General features: G+C 37.7%; 1 protein-coding gene and 2 long non-coding RNA genes across 12 annotated transcripts in view; 2 read left to right on the forward strand and 1 right to left on the reverse strand.

Annotated features, from left to right (window-relative positions):
• On the forward strand, nucleotides 1-16,571 carry LOC121076280. Of its 3 annotated transcripts, none has more exons than XR_005823439.1 (4): nucleotides 1-1,098; nucleotides 8,736-8,807; nucleotides 11,255-11,394; nucleotides 15,961-16,571. It is a non-coding gene; the product is annotated as an uncharacterized LOC121076280 (long non-coding RNA). The 3 variants fall into 3 exon arrangements; XR_005823438.1 differs by lacking the exon at nucleotides 15,961-16,571 and adding an exon at nucleotides 13,433-13,563; XR_005823440.1 differs by lacking the exons at nucleotides 1-1,098; nucleotides 15,961-16,571 and adding exons at nucleotides 4,413-5,110; nucleotides 13,433-13,563.
• Nucleotides 13,206-21,451, reverse strand: part of LOC121076279 — a 16,432-nt gene continuing 8,186 nt past the window's right edge. For 2 of the 3 annotated variants that reach the window (XR_005823435.1, XR_005823437.1), the window contains exons 4-5: nucleotides 16,580-16,689; nucleotides 13,206-14,545 (exon numbers count right to left, since the gene is read on the reverse strand). This is a non-coding gene — a long non-coding RNA (uncharacterized LOC121076279). The remainder of the gene's footprint in view (nucleotides 14,546-16,579; nucleotides 16,690-21,451) is intronic. The other variant, XR_005823436.1, reaches the window with a different exon arrangement.
• CGNL1 (cingulin like 1) overlaps nucleotides 16,578-21,451 on the forward strand; it is a 67,999-nt gene continuing 63,125 nt past the window's right edge. For 5 of the 6 annotated variants that reach the window (XR_005823434.1, XM_040570471.1, XM_040570470.1 and 2 more), the window contains exon 1: nucleotides 16,578-16,792. Coding sequence is in view for 2 of the 6 variants with exons in the window: in XM_040570463.1 (XP_040426397.1) it covers nucleotides 16,737-16,792 (56 nt within the window). In the remaining 4 variants the exon portion in view is untranslated. Of the gene's footprint in view, nucleotides 16,793-17,541; nucleotides 18,017-21,451 lie in introns of all 6 variants that reach the window. The other variant, XM_040570467.1, reaches the window with a different exon arrangement.

Consider the following 21,451-nt stretch of genomic DNA (forward strand, 5'->3'; position numbering starts at 1 on the left):
TGTGCATTTTTGCTGAATAGGCAGCTTCAGAAAGATTAACTAACCTCAGACACAGCACTAGAAGAGTATTTTTGCAAGGAGGAAAAGAAACCCTCTCCTCCTGCATAAGCTATATTCTCAGTTTTGATATGTTCTGTGCGGATCCATAGAAATTGAATAGAAATTGAATCCATGACTTCTTTAAACCTTTTGGTAGATGTATACCGGCAGGTGATACATGGAGGAAAAGGTTTCTTGTCACCTATAGGAATCACATCCGTGGGTCACATAAGGCAGGGAAGGACTTTGCATCTTAGCCAGCTGTCCTGTGTTTAGGACCATGCAATTGCCCTGTTAGTTATCTTCTATCACCTTCCCACTCAGAAAGCAGTCCAAGTTTTCCATTTAGCCACATATTACAGACTAAGCCATCAGTTCCATGTGAACTAGAAATCAAAAGTGAATCTGGTCTGATGAACCAAGAATAAACATATTATTCATCTTACCTGGCTGATTTGTTTCATACCACTAGTGATTTTCCCAGAGACTGATTCTGCATATGACTAATGGAATTTTTGGAGGGTCAGACATTCCAAAGTTGTCTATTCAAGGGAAGAAATTTCATGTTTCAGCAACTGCAAAATGTTGGCTGCAGTTACTACAAAGAATGGAATTGCAATTAGTCTCCTACAATCTTTATAGGCATGCCTGAAAAACAAAGATGTCAATATTGCAAGTCTGAGAGGTCAGTAAGGCAGTATCCTTTCCTGACAGACAACAGACTGTGCATGCCTCAGTACTCCCACTTGCTGGGCTGGTAGAAATAATGTTTATTGTGTGGCAGAGCAGCTTCAGTTTTAGGGCAGGGGTGCTGCCTCTGTGGTTCTTTGGAATCCTCTTTGCCAGAAAGCAACCCTGTATTATCCTCCAGAGATCAGCCAGGGCTGGTCTCCCATCTGTTCATGGATCTGCACCTGTTTTTCATTTTTACCAATAGTGGCCACATGGCCTAAGACTGTGGGGAATACAAAGAAGAAAATGAATGTGTAGTTCAGGCACTGGGGGGTTGGACTTAAAAGTTCTGAGTTCAAATCCTGACTGTGCTGGGTGAGTCACGTGGTGAGTCCTTTAATTTCTGTCTGCCTTAACCTTATCTGTAAAAGAGGGAAGGGAATGATTATGGGGCCTTCTCTTAAACTTTTTAAACAAGGAATTGGAGTAAATTGTTCTTTCCTCTTTGCTTGTATTTCACCTAGCACAAAAGTCTTTTACAGAAGTGAAAACTCAACGAAATGCATCATTGATGATTATGAAGACCAAACATGTCTCCCATCCATTTCCTTTGCATTCTGAAAAATAGAAAGGAATTTCCTTAGGAAAGTTGCTCAATTTCATGTGTATATGGCAATACATCTTAGACATAGCTCCAGTAGCACAGAACTGGCACAAGGGTATTTTGAGTGTTTATCTGCAATTGCAACGTGTAAATCCAGTGTAGTCATTCTTTGTTGATCTGAAGCTGAATCATAGTCCAGCTGTAGAATCTTATTCAGCTTCAGAGACATACAGAGGTAGCATGCATATCAATTCCATGCCTCCCTCATGTTTTGCACTGAACATGTCTTTAATTTGACATTCTACACTTCTTTATACTCCTTACACTCGCTTAGAAAAGAGAGAAAACATTGCCCCTTCTGCCTGCTCATTTTATTATTGCTTCATCAGCCACACTGTGTTTACACTCTAGTACAACAGTTTGGTTGCAGCTTGTGTTGATAGCCTGTACATTGCTTCAGACTAGATAAAGAGGGTAACTACTGTGAGGTGCCATGAAAATTCTCAGCAGAACATGGTAATGTCATGCAAACTGGGGACATGCTGACCTTGCTGAACGTTGTCAGCTTCCTTAACGGTCTCTTAAAGTGCATTGTATCAGAGATCCTTGCAAGTCACTCTTTGTGAATTCCCACCACAGGTACCTCTGATGTGAAGTATCCTCTCCCAGTTTTTCTGTCCTAACTGGGGATTTAGTTGACTACAGCTGTTCTTAGAGCTGTTTTTCACCTTTAGCTTCGCTCAAGTTCTATTGAAAACTGCTAGGATTTGTCATTGACTTCAATGGAATTAGGCTTAGGCCTTTATCAGAAAGTTTACTGTTTGCTGCAAGTTTGATTTCCATGTGATATATCTGGAATCTTTCAATTACCACAGTGCCTTCGAAATGGGAAATTGACAAACTGTTATCTCTTAGAGCTGGTCGGATTCAGGTTGGTTCCATCAGATCACAAGTAAATTTGTGCCCAGTGAAGATGCTATTGAGTTTTTTATATTTGATCCTTATTTCAGGATTCTTTTTTTTTTTTTTTTTTTTAATTTGAGTCATACTGTCCCTTTCCTTATTGAATAACTCCTTTACATCTTACCTGTAAACTCCTTTGCAGGTAAGAGGTGCAGGATTATGCAATTGCCATTTGAAAAAAACACTGTTGTGTAAAAACTGTAAAATTCTTTTATGGTCTCCTCAGCATCTGTAGCTTCTGCTACTTAAGAGACAAGGCAGAAGTGAACTCTGGCTTGATTTTAGTTCATGAAATACAGAGTCAATGATGATGCCAGTACCAGCCACCAGTTGCTTATCTGTAACTGAGTGCCCTGTTAACTATCAAGAAACTTAAAAAGCAAATTCCAAGCAGCATTACTTTTTTTTTATACATCCATAAATACTTTGTTAATAAATGTCAAATAAGATTGTCCAGCTATTGTTTTCTTGCCCAAGACCTTCCCTTTCTCTTTGTGTATTGGTAAGAAATTATTTTTGCTTCCCTTTTAATTAAATGCAAACATTCTTAGTTCTTCAGAAGCACTGGAAAACATATTTTAGAAGAGTAGATCGCTTTTTGATTTTTGCAGTGATTTCATCCTGCAAAATCATAGGCCATAGCTTATTTGTAAATGTAGCCTACATATTTATTTTTTCTTGCATTTTAGAACTGGCCTTTAGATTAGGTTATTATTTTATTTAGAATGATGAAAGATGAAATGCACCCACATATGTGCACATCCACACCCTACAGAGATAATGTACTTGGCTACGAATCAGCTACTGATTTAGCTTATGGCTGAACTCCTACCGATCCTTCTAGTGTGATGGAGAACATTTTCACCTCCCATGTTAGACTCTTCGTATTACTATGGAACAGTTTTTCGTTCCCCTAGTTTCATGTTTTACTTCCTGCTGCATCAAGGGACTAAACAGGCATCATTAGGCTGCAAAAAGTGAATGTGGCAAGTGAGAGTCGGGAAGGAGTGCTGCATGAATGCATTCAAGGGTAGAATCACAAAAAATGTGAATATTAAGGCAGTGTCAGAATGCAGCTGCTACTCTGGGGAAGGCGGTAAAAGAGGAGAGAGACTTGCCAGCCTGCAGGTTGTATACGAATAAGGTGTAGCTGTAGTATATGAAGGTGGTTTTGCAAGTGTACTAAATGCTGAATTTTGTCCTTAAAAACTCTGCAGTGTTTTGCACACAGGCATCTTCCCTAATCATTCGAAAAGCCAGAAGGGAAAAAGGAACTCCTCAAATTACACAGGCAAGAAGAGCCATGTTTATACTGTTAAAGATCAGGAAGTGGAAGGGTATGGGGTTTGTCACAATCACAGGTACTTCCTATCGGCTGAAAACAGAAGGGAGAAGTTATATTTACTTTATTTCTTTCTGCCTAGCCTAGCCTTGCCTATCTACATTTGGAGGCCTTTCTTTCTATTTACTTTAACAAACAGAAATGAGCATGGCACGTCCTCAAATGAAGGTGAGAAAATGTTATTATTGTTGTAATGAGGTATCTTTGTAACAGGTTAGATTATCTTAAACTTTTATTCATCTGATTAAATTGCTTGCCATGTTATCTTGTATTTTTAACATGTTATAATCAGGAAAAGAAATTTGGTAATTCTGGCAACCAGAGTGATAGCTGATGAATGAGTCTCTTCACTGCCAAAAGATTTTGGATTTATAATAAAATATGTAATTGCACACAGATTCAACATTTGGGCAGTATATTTCTGTTAAAGTGCTATCAGTCCTATCTCTATTAAAGTAAATGGAAAAATCTCAATTTTTTTAAATCAATGGAGATCTAAACATTAGGCTGATATGAGGAAGATCTGTCAGACAGTCTAATGGGGGACTTGACTGTCCCCCCTCTCTTTTAGCATTTCACAAAACTTTTGAGTGGAATAAATTAGGTCATTTGGTTTTGATTTCTAAACATCAGGTAGCTCAGTTTGAGATACTGCCCCACTTGGACAATTCAGGAGCCCTACATCGTTCACGACATGCCAGTGAATCATGCAGGATCTTCAGTATATAAGATTTATGGTAAAGAAATAAGAAAGCAGACATCCATGAATCTGTATTTTTTATACATTGTAAGGAGCATAATACCATAAATCTAATATGTCACTGTGAACCCAAATTAAAATTGTTTTGCACTTGAGACTTGATGTCTGATTTTGTCTGAAATTTGCAATAAGGAAATGGGCAGGCATTTTGCATTACTCATGGATTAGGTGTTTTGTGTCAGTTTCAGAAAACTTCAAGAGACTCGAGATACCATGTTATCCTGGACACTACCTATTCACAAGTGCTGTGGCCCAAAGAGGCTATTATGGTCATTTATTGTGACCTGCAAGCTACAAAGCACCTCCTATAGTTGTTACAGGGGTCCATACCTCTCAGTGCAACCAATACATAGTTATTAGAAGTCAAGGGTATGGGTCAAGGTACTACATTGAATTATGGAAAGCCCACTACAATCTGAGGTTACTTTTCCTCAGTGTTTAAAATTTGTTTGTCATCTCTCATCTGAACTCATTTGTTTTTTGTTTTATGTTACCGGATGTTGCTCTGTCTTCACCTGTGCCTACTGTGAGACCAAATACCTCTATAGTATCTCCTTGTATATTCTTATGCACTGCAATCAACTTTTTTACTTTTTCTTCTTAACCACATTCAAAGTCAATTAGATCATTTCTGATCTTCATTCATTCCTAACTCTAGAGTTTGCATTTTCATGGTTTGGATTATACCAATTCATCTAGCTGCTACTGACCTGAATCACCAATCAACAAGGTGACTTTTAAATTTTTCTTTAGCTACATGTGTTTGTATTTTCATTCTATGTCAGCAAAGTGATTACGAACAATTAGTTTTCCTGCTTTTAAAATGATCTTAGTAAAATTAGGCCTTGGATGGAAAGATATTTGACAGAAATTTGTAAACATGCTTTGTTTTGTATATAAAATGCTGTTGTAACATTTGCTTTTCTGGTCTTACTCTTTATTTACTGCAGTTTTTGACATCTGTCCCTGTCTCTTTTCACGAAATATTTATCTGCAGCAGCTGAAAGAGTCTCATTTGTTTTAATTAAAAATAAGACCACCAAGCTGGGATCACTTCCTCAGCTCTTCCATGGCTTGCAGAGACAGACAGTAGATCTTGTGAGGTTTTCCTGAGGGTGGCCCACTGACAGGCTTTCCTCCCCTGCCTGTATCTTTCTTTTTTGCACCGTGTTTATTTTTGGATAGAGAAATGTAATCAGAGCCACATTCTGGACAAAGAAACTTCTTACAGTTAACATGCATGAGAAAGAAGGAAGATCATGTTGTGGTGTGTTTGGTGCTACATTATAAAAATCCATTTTTTAATTTGAGTCTTCTGGAATGGAGTTATTGCCACAGAAACATAGGAATTGTCATAGCAATAAAGCCTAAAAAGCCTAAAAAAATAATAATAGAAAAATCTTCAGAACTATACCTTCTATGCCTTTAAGGGGAAAAAAGCCAAAAAAGTCAACTGGCTTTCTAGAGCCAGTGGTACACAGGAAGAATCAACTATACCTTCTATGCCTTTAAGGGGAAAAAAGCCAAAAAAGTCAACTGGCTTTCTAGAGCCAGTGGTACACAGGAAGAATCAATTGACATAAAGTTAGCAGTGGTTCTACTGACCCCCAGAACACATGCAGTTGGTATTATGCTCTTTGGGAATAATACTGGGGCATTTAGTGAAAGCACTTCTTTTTGATAGAAATCTGTCACCAAAGAAGGAAGTGATAAACTGCTATCTTTTTTTATTCCTACAATGTCAGTTTGAAAATATGACGCTATCACTACATACAATTCTGTTAATTCAGTTAAATCCTGAAAGGACTGTCAGACCCAAAAGGCAAAACTCTGGCCTTGTGAAAGTCAGTGACAAAAATTCCAGTTGATTTTAAAAGATGCCAAAATTGCATCAGAGTATTTTTTCTTTTACTCCAGAAAATAAGAATATGATTTATCATACCAATCCTACTGTTCAGACAGTCATGATCTACATCACTGGGATACCTTTAGTGTTTTGGCTTTTATTTTGAATGCAAATACTAAGTGATACAGGAATATGGTACTTTGAAGTGCTGATGGCTTTCTGTTAATGGCTTGGGAACACGGCTAGCACAGCTGCCTCCATATTGCTTGTGAACTAAATTCCTGTTCTGTTTACTTTGCAAAACTTGGTGACAGAGTATTAGTAATAACTTCTGAAATTCTTTCATTTGAAGTCGTCTTTCTAAAAATTATGGAATCACTTCAGGAAAGATCAACATAGCTAGTGCATTAACTGTCTCAGTTGAAACATCTGGACTCTAAAACTATAGGTTCAGAACTCTCAGCAAAATTCACCAGGTATATCTGCTTAATATTGACATGACCAACTTCACAGCATTTTTCTTAAGAGGGATTTGGACCAGAGCCCAAAGTTTCCCTCCTTGATGATAATCTACACATCACTGTGACGTTACTTTTCTGCTCAAACACACACATATATACAGCATATACACAGTCTCGCTTGTGTTTTTCATCATTACAGCTGCAGTAGGCACAATGTTGGACCAAGCAGGGAGAGTACTAGCAGCTGGAGAAAGTTTTACTACAGACACTTTAAGGAGTGAAGTGCTATGTCTCCCCTGGAAGTGAGATTAAACTAGAACGATAAAGCAACTTTCTGTGTTTGTGAAGACTGCACTTGCTAGTGAATCCACTCCTGCACTGACAAAAAAAAATAAAAAAGGAAAACCTGTAGGTCCCCATCTTTGGGACCCCAAAATATTGTTTAACCAATGTGGAATGCTCTGATGAAAGATTGTCTTGTAAATGAAAGAATGCCATAAAAATTGTAGCTGTGCTTACTGATCGCAATGTAATTAAGTGATTAACATCCACTGAAAGGTGAATGTCTGGTTGGTATCAGGATTCCTTTAATAACATATGGACAAGGAAGCTTAGTGATTCACAGACCATGCCCAGAGCGACTGTAGCACCCATGGCTACACAAAAGTTGGTAATTGATTCTCAGGGAGAAAGGACAAGTTCTTTAAAATTAAAAACTGTGTTAAAAAAAGAGAGGGAAGGAAGGAACAAAGAAAATATAGTATCCCATCGTCCTAGCATGAAAATATCTTTGAACAACTACTACAGCAGCTGATTCAAACTGAGCTTTATAGAGACAGTGTGCTCATTCATGAGAAGCCTTACTTTACTTGGTGCTCCAAATTAAGATTTCCAGGCATCCCATTTAATCTTCTAATCCAATAATCCTAAAATCCAGCAATTAAAGAATGTTTTGACAAAGCAACCTGAGGCTCATTCCTCTAATTATGCTGCACATTTTAAGCTCACTGACTTCTAATACATAGGTTTCCCCTGTAAAACATATACACAATGCATCTGAATTTACTAATTGAGATACTTCTGCAGAATGCAGCCTATTAACAGCTTGAACAGAGCTGAAACGAGATCAAGACATTAATATCTGAGATCAACTACTATTTTAAAAAAATACTATTTAAAAAATAGTATTTAATAAACAGCTTCTAGAAATCCTTCTCATTCTGTCATGCGGGTTGGATTTCTCTTTAAGCTCTGGTGTTTTACATCAAAATGTGTGGAGTCTGATCATTCAGAATGAGAGACATGAAATACTGTTCAGGTAGAGAAGCCATGGAGAGACTGGAAAATTCAGTGATGCAGAGAATTTATATTATGTGTTGGTTAACTGAAGATAGTAACAAAAATACTTCTACATGTTCTTCCTGTGCTAGAATTATGCTTTGTCAAGCCCAGTTAACACTCTTTCCTGCTCTGTTCCTAGACATTAAATCATTCCTTCCTTTATTGAGCTTGTTTTTTGATTTGGTAGCAGGTATGGCCATTAACAGAGATCTGACTAAATCCAGACAATCTCTCTGTCATAAAGGACCTGAGACACTTTCCCGAGACAGTAGTTTGACAGCTTGCCCCTTGCAGTCTTGCCACTATACACAAGAATCTGCACTGCTGGAACCAACCTAGACAGACCAACTTCCCATGTTGGACTCACTCTCCGGAAGGAAGTCCCAGTGACTAAGACCTACACCAAGTTCTTCCTTGTGTTCCACTCCATGTTCTGATTGTCAGTCTGCTTTGCTTGTCTGATTGTAACAGTTCTGTGGGAGGATCTTTAAATCTGCAAAAACAATTCCCTGAAACAAACTGACGAACAAATTAGGAACTTGACTACTAATATCTGAAATGGCTGGTAGATGTTACTGCATTTGTGGCTGTATTGTGCAATGTGGCTGCATTTCTGGCACCGTACCAAAAAAAAGTAGAATGAGGAAAAGGTGGGGAGGAGCTTACCAGGCATCAAGTGATAACCCAAATTCTTTTCTTTTCCTCAGTTGAAGATGCAGCTGGATGAAGATGGAAAGACTGGTGAATGACTGGGAATAGAATTACACAGCAGGCCTGAGGTAAGCAAAAGAACTGCTGAACTTGTAGAGAGGAATGCAAAAGGATTTGCACTACTTGGTAACATATGAGAAAAAATTGGAATGTAACGGTTTGCCCCAGTAGCTGAAAGAGAAACTAAAGGATGCATTGAACCTGTTGTAGCAGAAAATATATAGCAAAAATGTATAGGAATATTTATATGCTATAATGTATAGGAATAAAAATGTTAAGGAATACAAAAAGTAAATTGTAATCTCTAAGCAACAAAGGCCCTGTAAATGATGTTCTGGGTGCCTAAAGTGGGTTCAAAGGGTACACATTTCCAGCAGGCCTTGAGATGCCTTTTCAGAATTCTAAATCAGACTTGGGTTAAACATAAAGCCTGCACTATTGCAGTCTGATGCAGCATGTCTCTGGCAAACTACTTGTTTGCTAGCGAAACAAATTACAATATTTTCTTTGTGAGCTCTGTTGACCTTCAACCTAGTAAGAGGATAAAATGTTAAAAAGCACAGAAATAGACAAGAGCATTTTTTACAAGTGGAACCTTCATAATAGCAAGACTATGTCTGTGTGACAGGAGGACTTGGGTTGTTTGCTGTTTGTTTTGGGGATTTAAGAGGGTAATGAACAAAGCAATTGCAGGAGACAAAGATATGCAGCTTTTTTGTTGTCCCAACAATCTAGGGGAATTGAATCCACTGGAGCGCCTGCACTTCATTCTTATAATCCTTTCATTAACCCTTGCATTCAATGAACCCTCAATTTTCCACTGGATGTGAATTGCTTTTTGCTTGTGTCTGCGTCCACACTTTTCTTTCAATACAATGTTGTGTAGGTTCTTTGTAGTTTTTCTTTCCTTTCAGATACACCTTTTTATTATCAGGCCATGTCCAGTTTTTCCAAGGTTGACAGCATTACTATTAAGAAATGCAAGTAAAGTGATATTATTCAAGTGACCACGCTGAGTCTTTCCTCTTCCTGGTGATCTCCCATAACTTCTCTGACCTGTGATTTTTGTGTTCTTATTTTATACACACATTTTGCAATTCTTTAATCAGAAGCTAGGGGGTTAATTATTTTGTATTATATACATATTGTACAGGCTGAGAGGAAAGCCAAAGATCAGCAATGTTACTCTTGGGTAAACACATTTACCAGTATCAAACACTCCTCATTCTAAAAAGGTGTTGCTACGCACCTGCTGTTTTAATTCATACTACCTTATTAAAATCAAAACAAAGTGTCAGTTCTGGAAACAGCTAGACTGAGGGAAGACAATGACTATGTTCCAGTCAATGCCAAAACAGTCTGCTGGGACCAAATCCCTTCCTGTGAGGCACTGAAATGGACTCTTTCTGCCCATATTTACTCAGAGAGAACTTTGTGTAAACTGGTAGTGCTTCAAATGTTCTGTCTGCCAACAGGAGAATCATACATTTTGTTACCTGTACGGTGGGGGGGATACAGTTCACTGACTGGACACTTTACGGAGTGAAAAGGAATTATTCCAGGAGGTACACACAGCACCTGTTTTAATTTCATGTTGCAGTGCTGCTGATATCCTGTTCTGTGTCCCAGAATATGAGATAGCAATATGTATTACTTCAGCTTGGAAAAGATGAAAAAGAAAACATTGCTTATCAATAAACAGACCAAACTGTTCCTCAGAAATCAGGTGACCTGAAACTTTGCTGTAGCAACTCTAAGTCTTTGGAAAAAAAGTGTGCATTAATTTTCATAATTTGAACAGCATGTAAATAGAGATTTTTGAAGGTTTAAGATGGACAAATATTTTTCACGTACAAGTCCATCAGATGCTTAATTGCAATGAAAAAAAAGGAATGAAATATAAATGTCAAAGTACATACAGAAGAATACTCCAGGAATATCTGCAACTATTTAAAGAAGGAACTGAAAAGATCAGACCTGCTTTCCAAGTCTAGAAATTCTTTAGTACACAGATGGTCTAGAATTCAGTGGGAACAAAAGTATCACATCATAAGTCAGTTGTTTAACATACTCTGTGTTTATATATAAACTACGGGTAGACATAGCATTACTGTAATGTCATGGTTGAGAAATCAGGCACTCAGAGGTCAGAAAATGCAGCACAGGTCAAACCACAATCATAATTCTTCCCTTTTTTTGCTTGTGCATGAAAATATGAGATTGGATGTTCCACTGACTTATGTCAGGGCCCTGAGTGCACTAATAGGACATGATGGCCTTGACCAGACTCACCTGGGGCCTCCACCTCACCCATGGCCTCAGGGGCTTCATTTAAGCTCAGCCTTTGGCTTTCAGTCCCTGCTTGAGCTATGCTATAGGTGTGCTTGGTATCTGGATTTCTGATTAGCCCTTGCTGCTACTCCTGAACCTTCTCTGCTCTGTTGCTGTGGGACAGGGCCCTACCTGGTGAGGCTTCTGCTGTGCTGGCTAGTGTCATGTTTGGCTTCTTATGCAGGTACCATCCCTCACTGTACCCTGACAACTTGTGCTTTATGTTACCGTTAATGCTTCTAAAGAGTGAGAGTGTGACTTACCTGCGAAGTCCTACCTTCCCCAGAAAGACTTGAAGGCTAAGCCTGGATTCAGACTTTGCAGGTATGGCTCACCAGTAAAGGCACGAAAAGCAATTATTAAAATAACTACTGCAATAGGATGATAATGTAATGATATTGATGAATTGTACGTTTAAAAAACATCTTTAAGAAAATGTGATTTTTCAAAATCTTGAAGAATATTTAAGAGTTAAAATTTGTATAAGATCTTACAAAACCATTTTTACTGGCCTCCCAAAATTAGGCTTTCTCTTTAATATTTGTTTTCAAGAATTTCTAGCATTCAGTTATGAAACCTGAAATTCTTTTTAGCAAAAAGACAAATTAATAATTTGGTGGTTATAAACTTGTGTCAGAAACACACAAGTGCCCCATCGCTGCTATTATTTTTTTTTCTAAGCCCAGCAGTTTAATAGAAAAGTGTTTTAAAAGCCAAGAGGTAAAAATTTTGGCATCTTTGAATTCAGTGGCTCCTGGTGATTTCAGGTGGGCAAGACCTTACCCAATAGCTAAAACAGAAAGATCATTCTGCCAAATGAAATGTTTCCAGAGGAGGAAGGGGGGGGGAAAAGTAGGAGATGTCTCCTGGCAAGAATTACAATGCACAAGAGAACCCAACTGACAGAAGAGATACTGCTCAAAAACATTCTCATGGACAAAATATGTGCTTACTTTGCACAGCCAAGGAAACTTGAAGTATTTGAGAAAGAGGGGGGAGTAGGGGTAAAGCCTTAACCTGTTATGTGTTAGTGAGGTATAGCTAGAAAGTAACAATCAGTGGCTCTGGGATCAGCAGCGTGAAAGCTCAGGTCAGTACCTAAGCAGTCTTTACTCTGTTAAAGTTCATTTGCCAGTTCCAAGATGAAATTGTAAAGACTTTTTCAGAGTTGGAAAAATCTGAAATCAAAAAGAGACTGAGGGGAAGAAAAAAAAAAAGCATCAAAAGAAAAAAATAATGGTCTTTTGAAGTTTTATATTTAAGGAAAGGGCTGGATTTGTGCTTTTAAAGCAAACCTTCCTGACACTACAAATCCAAAAAACTCACTGTGGCCAAAAGCCACGTTGCATGTACTTATATTTGAGAGGAAGGGGGAGGGAGATCAGTTCACAAGCAGGAAATGGCTTCCATGTGTCTTCTCTACGCCGGCACACAACTTGATCAGTACAATCCAGTGATGCCAGGCTCAATACTCCTAGCTATGTTGCCCTTTCTCAGGGATTTAGTCTATCTGTGCATTATCACTGCCCTTCTCCTCATGACAAAGTGTAACTCCGGCACTGGAGCTGTACTTGAACTGCTTGCAGGCTACAGGTGACTGACAAAGTTACAGGTAGGCTTTCACCATCGAATATGAGCATGTGGAAATAAGCGGGGTACAAATACATATGGCTACATCTGTATATGCACTCATACCCTTGTGCACAGAAGTTGAAAACACATCTATTTCTGGATCTGGACAACAAAATCAGGCACTCTCCTTCTTGTTGTGTTGTAGAAGGAAGGAAGTAATTGTATGGGGCACTCTTTCCCTCTCAGCACTCTGTACAGCTCGTGAAGGTGGAGAAAAAGATGTTTCATTTATTCTATTCCAATGTCTCTCATCTGTCCATTGCCTCCCCACCCCTTTCTCTAGTAGCAGAAATACTTTCTTGTTGGATATTATGCTTTCATTGTGCAAATATTGTAAGAAGAGTTTTCTGAATCCTCATTCCAGCTTGTTAGTTAAGAATGTAACAAAAAGTTATGAGTTTATATATCTGACACAGAAGAAGTTAGTTTTAAGGTGTACTCTTTAACATTTTGTTTTGACCTTTTCCTCGTGCAAAAGTTTGAATTTGTAGTATTAAACAGACAGAAAAGTGCTGCTCTCCATTCTACAACATTATTTACATTAGTGTGAGACTATGTCATGATGCAGTAAAGTATCCTTTTATTTGAAGTCGTATTCCATGTTGGCTAACTTTTCTGTCTTTCAGTTAACCAGAATCAATTAAATATTCATCACAGACCATGACATGGGGGGGAGGTGAAGGGGGGAAGAATAAAAAAAAGTGTGTTTTTTTTTTTTATTGAATATAAGGTGCTTCCAACCAGAGAGCATTTATTTGGCTGCAGAAGCAATGAATAGCTGCATTCTCAGTGCTGGTGAAAGCTTCTCCATTGTTGTCTCAAGAGATACTGTTTTCACTGTGTTCCCTAGAGGATCATTCTAAACAAAATCCTTAAGGTCTGCATTCAAGTATAAAAGTTTTAGTGACTACTTTATTTTTAAAGTTGGATGAAAGTATTGCAGTTCCTTAGCTTGGAAAAGGATATACAGAATGATAGCTCAAAGACATTCTCATGGACAAAACGTGTCCATGACACAACAGCAGCTTCCCAGCATAAAAGAAGGATTAACAGAGCAGCAAGAAGTTAAACCTTTTTTTTTTTTTTTTTGAATATTTGCATGTAAAAAAAAAGTCTGAGAAAAAAGTAATCTGAATAACAGGAATTGGCAACATATTTTCATGTCATTGCAAAAAGCATTATACCAGCCAGCACCCTTCCTACTCAGACAATGTCTGTAAGTTGTGGAATAGAAATTGTAACAAGCCTGTATTGTGCAATTTATTAACATTTAATGTGGCAGATCTGTAAGGAGTCAATCAACAAATTTCTCTTCTGTCATTGTGTTTTCTGACAGTAACAAACATGCTGATACTACAATGCTCCTACATCATGTTCTGTGTCTTTGTATGCCAGCACTGTATATTCAGTTGCTGTTGATTTTATGAAGCTCTGAGACATTTCCACATGGGAGCAGGGTCACATTTCTGTTTTTATTGTTCCACTATAGCTTTTAGTACTGTAACTTACTGTCTTTCCTTCTCAGTTCATGAGACACCCTGAGAAGCTTGAAGCTGTAGCCTACCAATTCTGTTGTCAAAACAGGAAAATCGGCTGACAAGAGTTATCTCTCTGAGTATCTAGTTACATTACCCACTTTTTGTCCAACTGTTTAGCCTCTTCCCAGATCTGACTGTTTCAAAATTAACCATACTACTCCTGCACCATATGTTCAGATGCCCCAAGGGAGAACGGAGTTGTTTTTCAATTGGCTCACTGTCTTTTAATGAGGCAGGGGACTTGTGACCTCTGTGCATGGTGGCTGATAAATGGTAAGATGAACCCACACATACTCACAGAAAACCTGCAAACACAAATAAGTTGTGGATAATCTCTAGCATTTACTAGGGAAAAGCAATCTTGTGTGCAAACACTTAATCAAAAAGCTAATGCCTAATAGTATGTGATTTTAAACTGTCCATGCACAAGTCTGTTAACACTTATTTCCAGGTTCTCTGATCCTCTTTATTAGTTTCCTGTCTTGCCTTCATCTTAACCAAGTCACAGAAAGTTCTTGTTTTTGTATATTTGTTTTTAACCTTTTGTTAATAAATAACCATTTTTCCTGTTCAAATCTGTTTGCATTTCTTAAGAATTTGAACAGGTTAAAGATGTTGTTCATGCTACTGAAGGAAAAGCATGTGCTTAAACAAAAAGTGTTATGTAACTTATATAGAATAATATCACATGCTAGACCATTATGTTAGGATCTGATCAGATAAATGAGCTTTGCCTTCATTAAAAGCTCTAATCTTGATTATAGTCAGGGCAGCCTTTAAATGACAACTCCAGAGTTTTCCTCTAAAGGATCTCTTATGTTCTGGTCTGGAATTTTTCAAATAACTAAGAGGTTTTGTTTTGTTTTGTTTTGCTTTTTTGGGGGAGAAACAAAAGCAAAATTTTCTTCCTGACCATTTTTTTAAAATAATGGGGTGATCATGGAAAAACTTCCCCTTGGCTCTCAGCTGTGAGTTATAAATACCCACCAGCCAAATCCTAGTCTGTGTTTATTTCTATTTTCTTTTTCCAAGATCTCCTTTCTGGAGATGTGTTTGAGCCTTAGATCTCTTGCCTGTATTGTTACAGAACTGATGAAAGTCTGAGATCTCAATCAAAGGCTTAACAAAACAATAATCCTCTATTGCCCTAATTCTTCTCAGAAACATCTCTCTCTGACAAGAACAGTCCTTAAGCTTTTACATCTTTTTCTGCTTAAAATTACTTTCCTAATTAGAAAGAATTGTTTCCTTCCCAAGTCTTTGTGCCTGAAGAGCACTGTATTTATTGGAAAGCATGTCTCAGCTCTTTAGCCTCCCTCTCCCCCAATATTGTGACAGCGATAACACCACATCCCTCAAAAATTCCAACTTCCTTTTTTAATACGCAGAAGAATTCAGTAACATTCTTTACAATCAGCCTAATTCCATTTGTAGCAATAATCAGAAAGAGGAAGAATCACACAGATTTCATGCTTAATGTAGTCACTTTCAAGGAAAACATATGTAAAAATAATTATCTTTTTCAGATATATACACTTTATAGACCTCTATACTTTGACACTTTAGGACGTTATTTAATGGGAATTAGAATCAGAATGTTTGCACACAGTATACGCAGAATTAGTTGAGTATTACACATTAAGTAGGGAACGTAAGACAGATTTCCATACCAGAGGATTTGTTTACTTTTTTCCAGCTCAGCAGCTGTTCATCCTTACAGGTGATGAGGCCTCATTTCAAGAAGTTGCTTATGCAGGAATAGTACTAGTAGCTTCAAGTGTCTAAGTAATCCTGCACATCCTGAGTTGGACACAAGCTCAGATGCCAGCCTGACTAGGCTTCAGTCATAATAAATTTACCTGCCAGCAAATTTTAGTATGTTAACTGCTGACATCGACTACACCCATAGAAGAAGTTCCTGACAAGCTGCAACAAGACTTAGGAAGGTTCTGAAAAACTTAGTCATAGGGCATAAATAAATCATTGTGTGCTATTAAAGAAGATGAATTTGAGTCTAGCTCAATACCAAATAATTCACACTGAATGAGATGACTCTAACTGCTGCAGATTTGAATAGCATCTGAATGAAATTTGTTAGTGCCTTTACAATGAAGTCTGCAACGTGAAGATATGATGATGGCCATGGTTTATATGACTAAGTGGTTGTTATACCAACCTAGCCAGCAGGCATGACTGCACCTGATTTGACTGCCTTTCTTCAGAAGTGAACAGAAACAGCTGTTCAAACAGCTGAAGGTGTTTTCCTATCCCTGTGACTACCATTGCTTTAACCTGAGAAGAGTGGTTGAAGCTGGAGTAATGATATCTTCTGCACTTACCAGTAACCCAGCGTAGAGATGCCATCAGTGACACGTGATAGGGTCTTCAATTCATCTCCCCTGGAAATGGACCATTTTTCCTCATTCAAATTCCCATCTCAGTAAGGATACTGCAATCACAGAAAAAGTCCAGAAGTTAAGAGTGATTAAAGACAAAATGGAGAGGCTTTCATGTGACAGATGTGTGAAACCTGGTGCTACTGAGCTGACACTGTAAGTAACAAAGATGATGAGGTTGCATAAAGCAATGAATATCATTATAAATATATTAGCATTGTCCTACTGAAAAAGAAGACAGCATATAGTAAAAAAGGATTGGATAAAAAAAATGAAGTTTTACAAGATATCTCTTTCACTCATCTGGGTAACTAAATGCAACAGTACTTTAATCTCACTAGATTAATATATAGCAAAATAATTAAATGAATTACAATATCTTCTTATATTTGTTTGGCCAAATATCATTCTCTCGAGGAAAAAAATGTTGATTATTAGTTGGGAATATAAAGAAAGTCTTTATGTACTCTGGGCATGCATTGTATTTTTAATTTGAGGGAAGACAAATGTTCTGGGAAGTAATCTCTTTATTCTGAGATTACTTACTCTTTATAGTGAGGTACTCCTAAGATTGCTTCTGAAAACCTTTGAATATGTGGATTTACATTTTTGGAATTCTAAGTGTTGTTTTTGTGACAGATGCTACTTACACCTTTCTTTTGACACCAGAAGATGAATGTAGAATAAGTTATTTCTATTTGCTTTGCTATTGCTCACAGTTCTACATAGAAGTTTTATATTTCTGACTAAAATAAAGTTTTGTATATATCATTAATGGTGAACACAGGTGTCTGTGCTCTAAGATCTTTTAAATGAAGGGTTACCCTATAACAGCTTATATAGTTTGGTAGGTATGCTATTGGAATACAAGAGAAAGTGAAGGAAGGTTTCTTTTTTTCTCAAAGTCTCAGTCTGCTAGAGGCCATTTGTTGTTCTAATGAAGATAGCAGATTGAGAAGAGAAACTTGTGCACCTGGGCAAGTGATAAGATCAGAACAGAGAAGTGCTGAACTTACCTGAAACCTAACAAAATCTACGAAACAGATCTGATCTTTCTGAAGAGCCAGTGCAGACCAGCAGAAATGACAGCGTAGAGAGGCCATGGAGAAAACTCCAAGTGCAAAGTGACTGCATCAACAGCAGTCACGGCAATGGGAAAACTCTCTGGATTGACAACAAATAAGCTGATCAGGGAAAATAAACTCAACAGCTTTACAGGTCCATATGAAAACTTGGAGGAAGCTGAAATGCACAGCAAAGCCAGCTGGCTGTTCCTGAGGGTGGGCCCACTGCCAGACAGCTGTGACAGGAGGGAGCCAGCCCCAGTAGCCACCCCTAGATGACCTGGGCTACCCTGGGATTGACTGATATTCTTTAATGGTAAGGGAGAAGTTGAATACACTTTGTGCAAATAGCCGCGGACTCTGTTATTCATTATCTAAAGATATTTAGACAGTCAGTGTCCCACAGTCTATTGTTTGTATTCCAAAACAATCAATGGTAGAAAAACCTCTCTGTAAGAGCACAAGAAGAGGTGTAATTCATTTTTTTCCTCCTCGGGAGAAGTTGGAAGGGGAACTCTGAGCAAGAGCTTTGAGACAGCTTACCAAAAAGAATCTCAGATCCTCTTTGCTGCTAATTTAGAAATTGAGGTTTTGAGCCTCTGCTGTGATTACTTTTTTTTTTTTTTTTAATTTTCTAATGTGATTGTTTATTTTCTAAATAAATAATGCCTCCTTTAATACTCTAGCTTCACATATGTAAAACAGTATGCCTGGATCTGGCTGGTTGTAATTTAAGGACATGTTTTAAAGACAAGCTAACATTCTGATCACAAAAGAAAGCTGTCAGAGGCACTGCATGAAAAGTACAGGTTAGAAAATTTGCAGAAGTAGATATTTGTCTTTCTTCAAAGATTAGGGATATCTCTTTAGTGAAGTGTTAGAAGACACACAAATGTGTAGACACTGCCAGCTGCCCCTGCTGTTTCAACAACACTAAACAAATATTTTCATTGTACTCTGAAAGAAAAACATCACTGACCCCCCTACCACTCTTACATTTTATTATGGGTTGTTAAAAAAAACAAGCAAGTGTAAGATATGTATGTTAGGATGCCATATGACCTCACATTCATGGATTTCAGAAAGGAAAAGATGAGTGTGTCTACATATTCTTTTTTCATCCTAGTGAAAAGAGTGAAACTCATTTTCAGTATCCAGAGTGTCTACACCTGGGGCCTAGATGAAGGGAAGTAGGTAAATAGTTCCAAGTAATTAATGTAATGGCTCAGAGGGGCCACAGAAGGAAAGAGGAGTTTCTTCATTTTAAATGTTTGCCTCCATGTCTTGCCCAAAGCAAAACAAGCTATCTGTCTTCTGGTTTGCATTCTCCCAGTGAAAGGTTCCATTTGTCGTATTGTCATTCCAACGTATGCATCATTTACAGCTTTCACTGCTTAAAATATGTAAGTACTGTACAATGCAAGATCTTTGTCTGAGCTTTTAGGTTTTTCTAGAATTGTAGACTATTTTAAAAAAAGGAACCAGTAAAGGCAAGTTCCATTTAGATAGCTGGGTAACTTTCGTGAGTGGCTACAGGTTAGGTAAGGAGAGGCTTTGGTATTGTGATGCTTTGCTCCACAATTAAATGGCATCACCTCTTTCCGCACTGGGTGACAGAGGATCTACCACAGAAATGACCAAAACTGATAGGTTATACCCAGACTGGCCATTCTTAAAGATTGAAGAAAGGGCGATGGGTCTTGGGTCTTGAGTTCCATATGTTTCTGACATTCAAGTCCTTTAATGTGAGTTGTAGAGATGTGAAAATCTCCAAAATATATTTATGAACTCTCTCCTACAGTTAGAAATGTATGCCAACCTTTTCTCACAAATATTTTATCTAGTAGCTCAGTGATTAGAAGATAAGTGATTAGAAAAAGTCTGGTTCAAGTCTTGACTCTTACTTGAGGGCATTAGATTTGCGTTTCTAACTTCCTATTTTGAGAAACCCAGTATATGGGATGTTTAGGTGATAGCCTTCTAGATTCTCCTACAGAAGTGAAAACATTACCCATTAGAAATACTGCAATGGAAAGAGAATTAAGCATGACTATTTATCTTAATAGTACACTCATCAAAGCTGGGGGAAGCCTAGACATCTGTTTCTTCAAATTAGTACTTAGTACTAAATCCTGAAGAAGGTAAGCCCTGTAAGACAAACTCCCTGTCTTCAGTCCATTTTTGTGTTCTCTGCAGTTGCATGACTTGTATCAGGAGTATTTTCCAACACAGGACCTCAGACAATGTCATTTCCTCTATAGAGGAGACTTACCTGATGTATGGGGTAGTTAATATTGCCAGCTCTCACAAAGACATTTCAAAGAATTTCATTTGACTATTCACATGGCAAGCCTGTAGTCACAGTCCTAGATAACATAAAGTCCCATTTGTATGATGTAATACACAAACACGTTAAGGGACATGCCCTAACCCGCAAGTTGATAGAGTGATGCATTTGATGTGGAAACTGGGTTGCAACAGGCCAAGATCTCGTTAGAAGCCAGCAAACATTTGTTAGGCTTGGTTTGCATTTGAAAGGTTTCCTAATGTAGTAATCTTGGCAAAGTCTCCCCAAAGTAGATGGTGCTGAAGTTATTCAAAAAAGCTTAGAGGGATTCCCTAGACAAAACAAGCTGCACTGACTTGTGTGCACTAAACAGAGCTTATAGTAGAGCCTTTTTTTTTTTTAATAAAATAAAAAAAATGCAAAGAGTAAAAGCCTTTGTGACACTATAACTATAACAAATATCTTCTGCAGACCTGGTCTCAAATAAGTGACCACCTGTAAAAGTTTAATTAGTTAAGGCCATATCTAAGAGTACCTTCTCAGGATAGGTATACAAATCCAATATAAGAAGGGAAGTAATTGTTGTTAGGAAAAAAATAGATTAGGAACACTGTGTTTCTGCAGCATATGTTTCATCTCCTCCAAGCATAATTGCCTATACAAGAGAAAGAGTAGTTTAGCTGTTCTAAGTGTATGTTAACAGTATAGTCCTTTTTTTTGAAACAGTCATGTCAGTCAAAGATCACACCTCATCACCTACATGACTGACAGGGCAGTGCTGGCAGAAGCCTGCAACCTAGTCATGGTCTCACAGAAAAGGTCCAGACCTCAGAAATATTAACGTAACTCTAAAGCTGGCTTAATGCAATTCTTATTATTGAAGTCACATTCTTATCTTTCCATGTTTGCAGGCTCTGTCCTCTCTGGAAAGAGGTAACGTTTCTCAAGCGTATAGAATTAACTAAATAATTCGTTGGCTGTAATGAGGGGAACATAGAATTCTATATTGAAATGTAAACATATATATATATATATACACACACACATATATATGTATATAAAAGGTTGAAGAAAAAAACAGCACGACAAACTTTAATTTAGTCTGTTGCATCTAGGATATTTTTCCCCGGTAATTCAGTTAAAGGGGTATAAAAAAACATATCTTGGAAGAATGGTGGAGCAATCAACCAAACTATGAAGTAAATCCACCAACCAAAGTAAAATAAAATAAAGTGAAATTCTTCCCAACAGAATTCCAGATAGCACAATGTGGGAGCATCAACTTCACTTAACTAAAGAAGTTTTGTGAATATTTAAATGACTTTTTTGGAACTTTAAGTTCTTATCCAGGTTTGAATGGCCTTGCAACTAAAAATGCACTCCATTTAGTATTTCTTTCAACTTGTTTAAGACAGCATCAATGGTTTTCTCAGAAGATACTATCATTGTTTGGCAAAAACATAC

This window comes from Cygnus olor, chromosome 11, assembly GCF_009769625.2.
Source record: "Cygnus olor isolate bCygOlo1 chromosome 11, bCygOlo1.pri.v2, whole genome shotgun sequence".
Lineage (NCBI taxonomy): Eukaryota > Metazoa > Chordata > Aves > Anseriformes > Anatidae > Cygnus > Cygnus olor.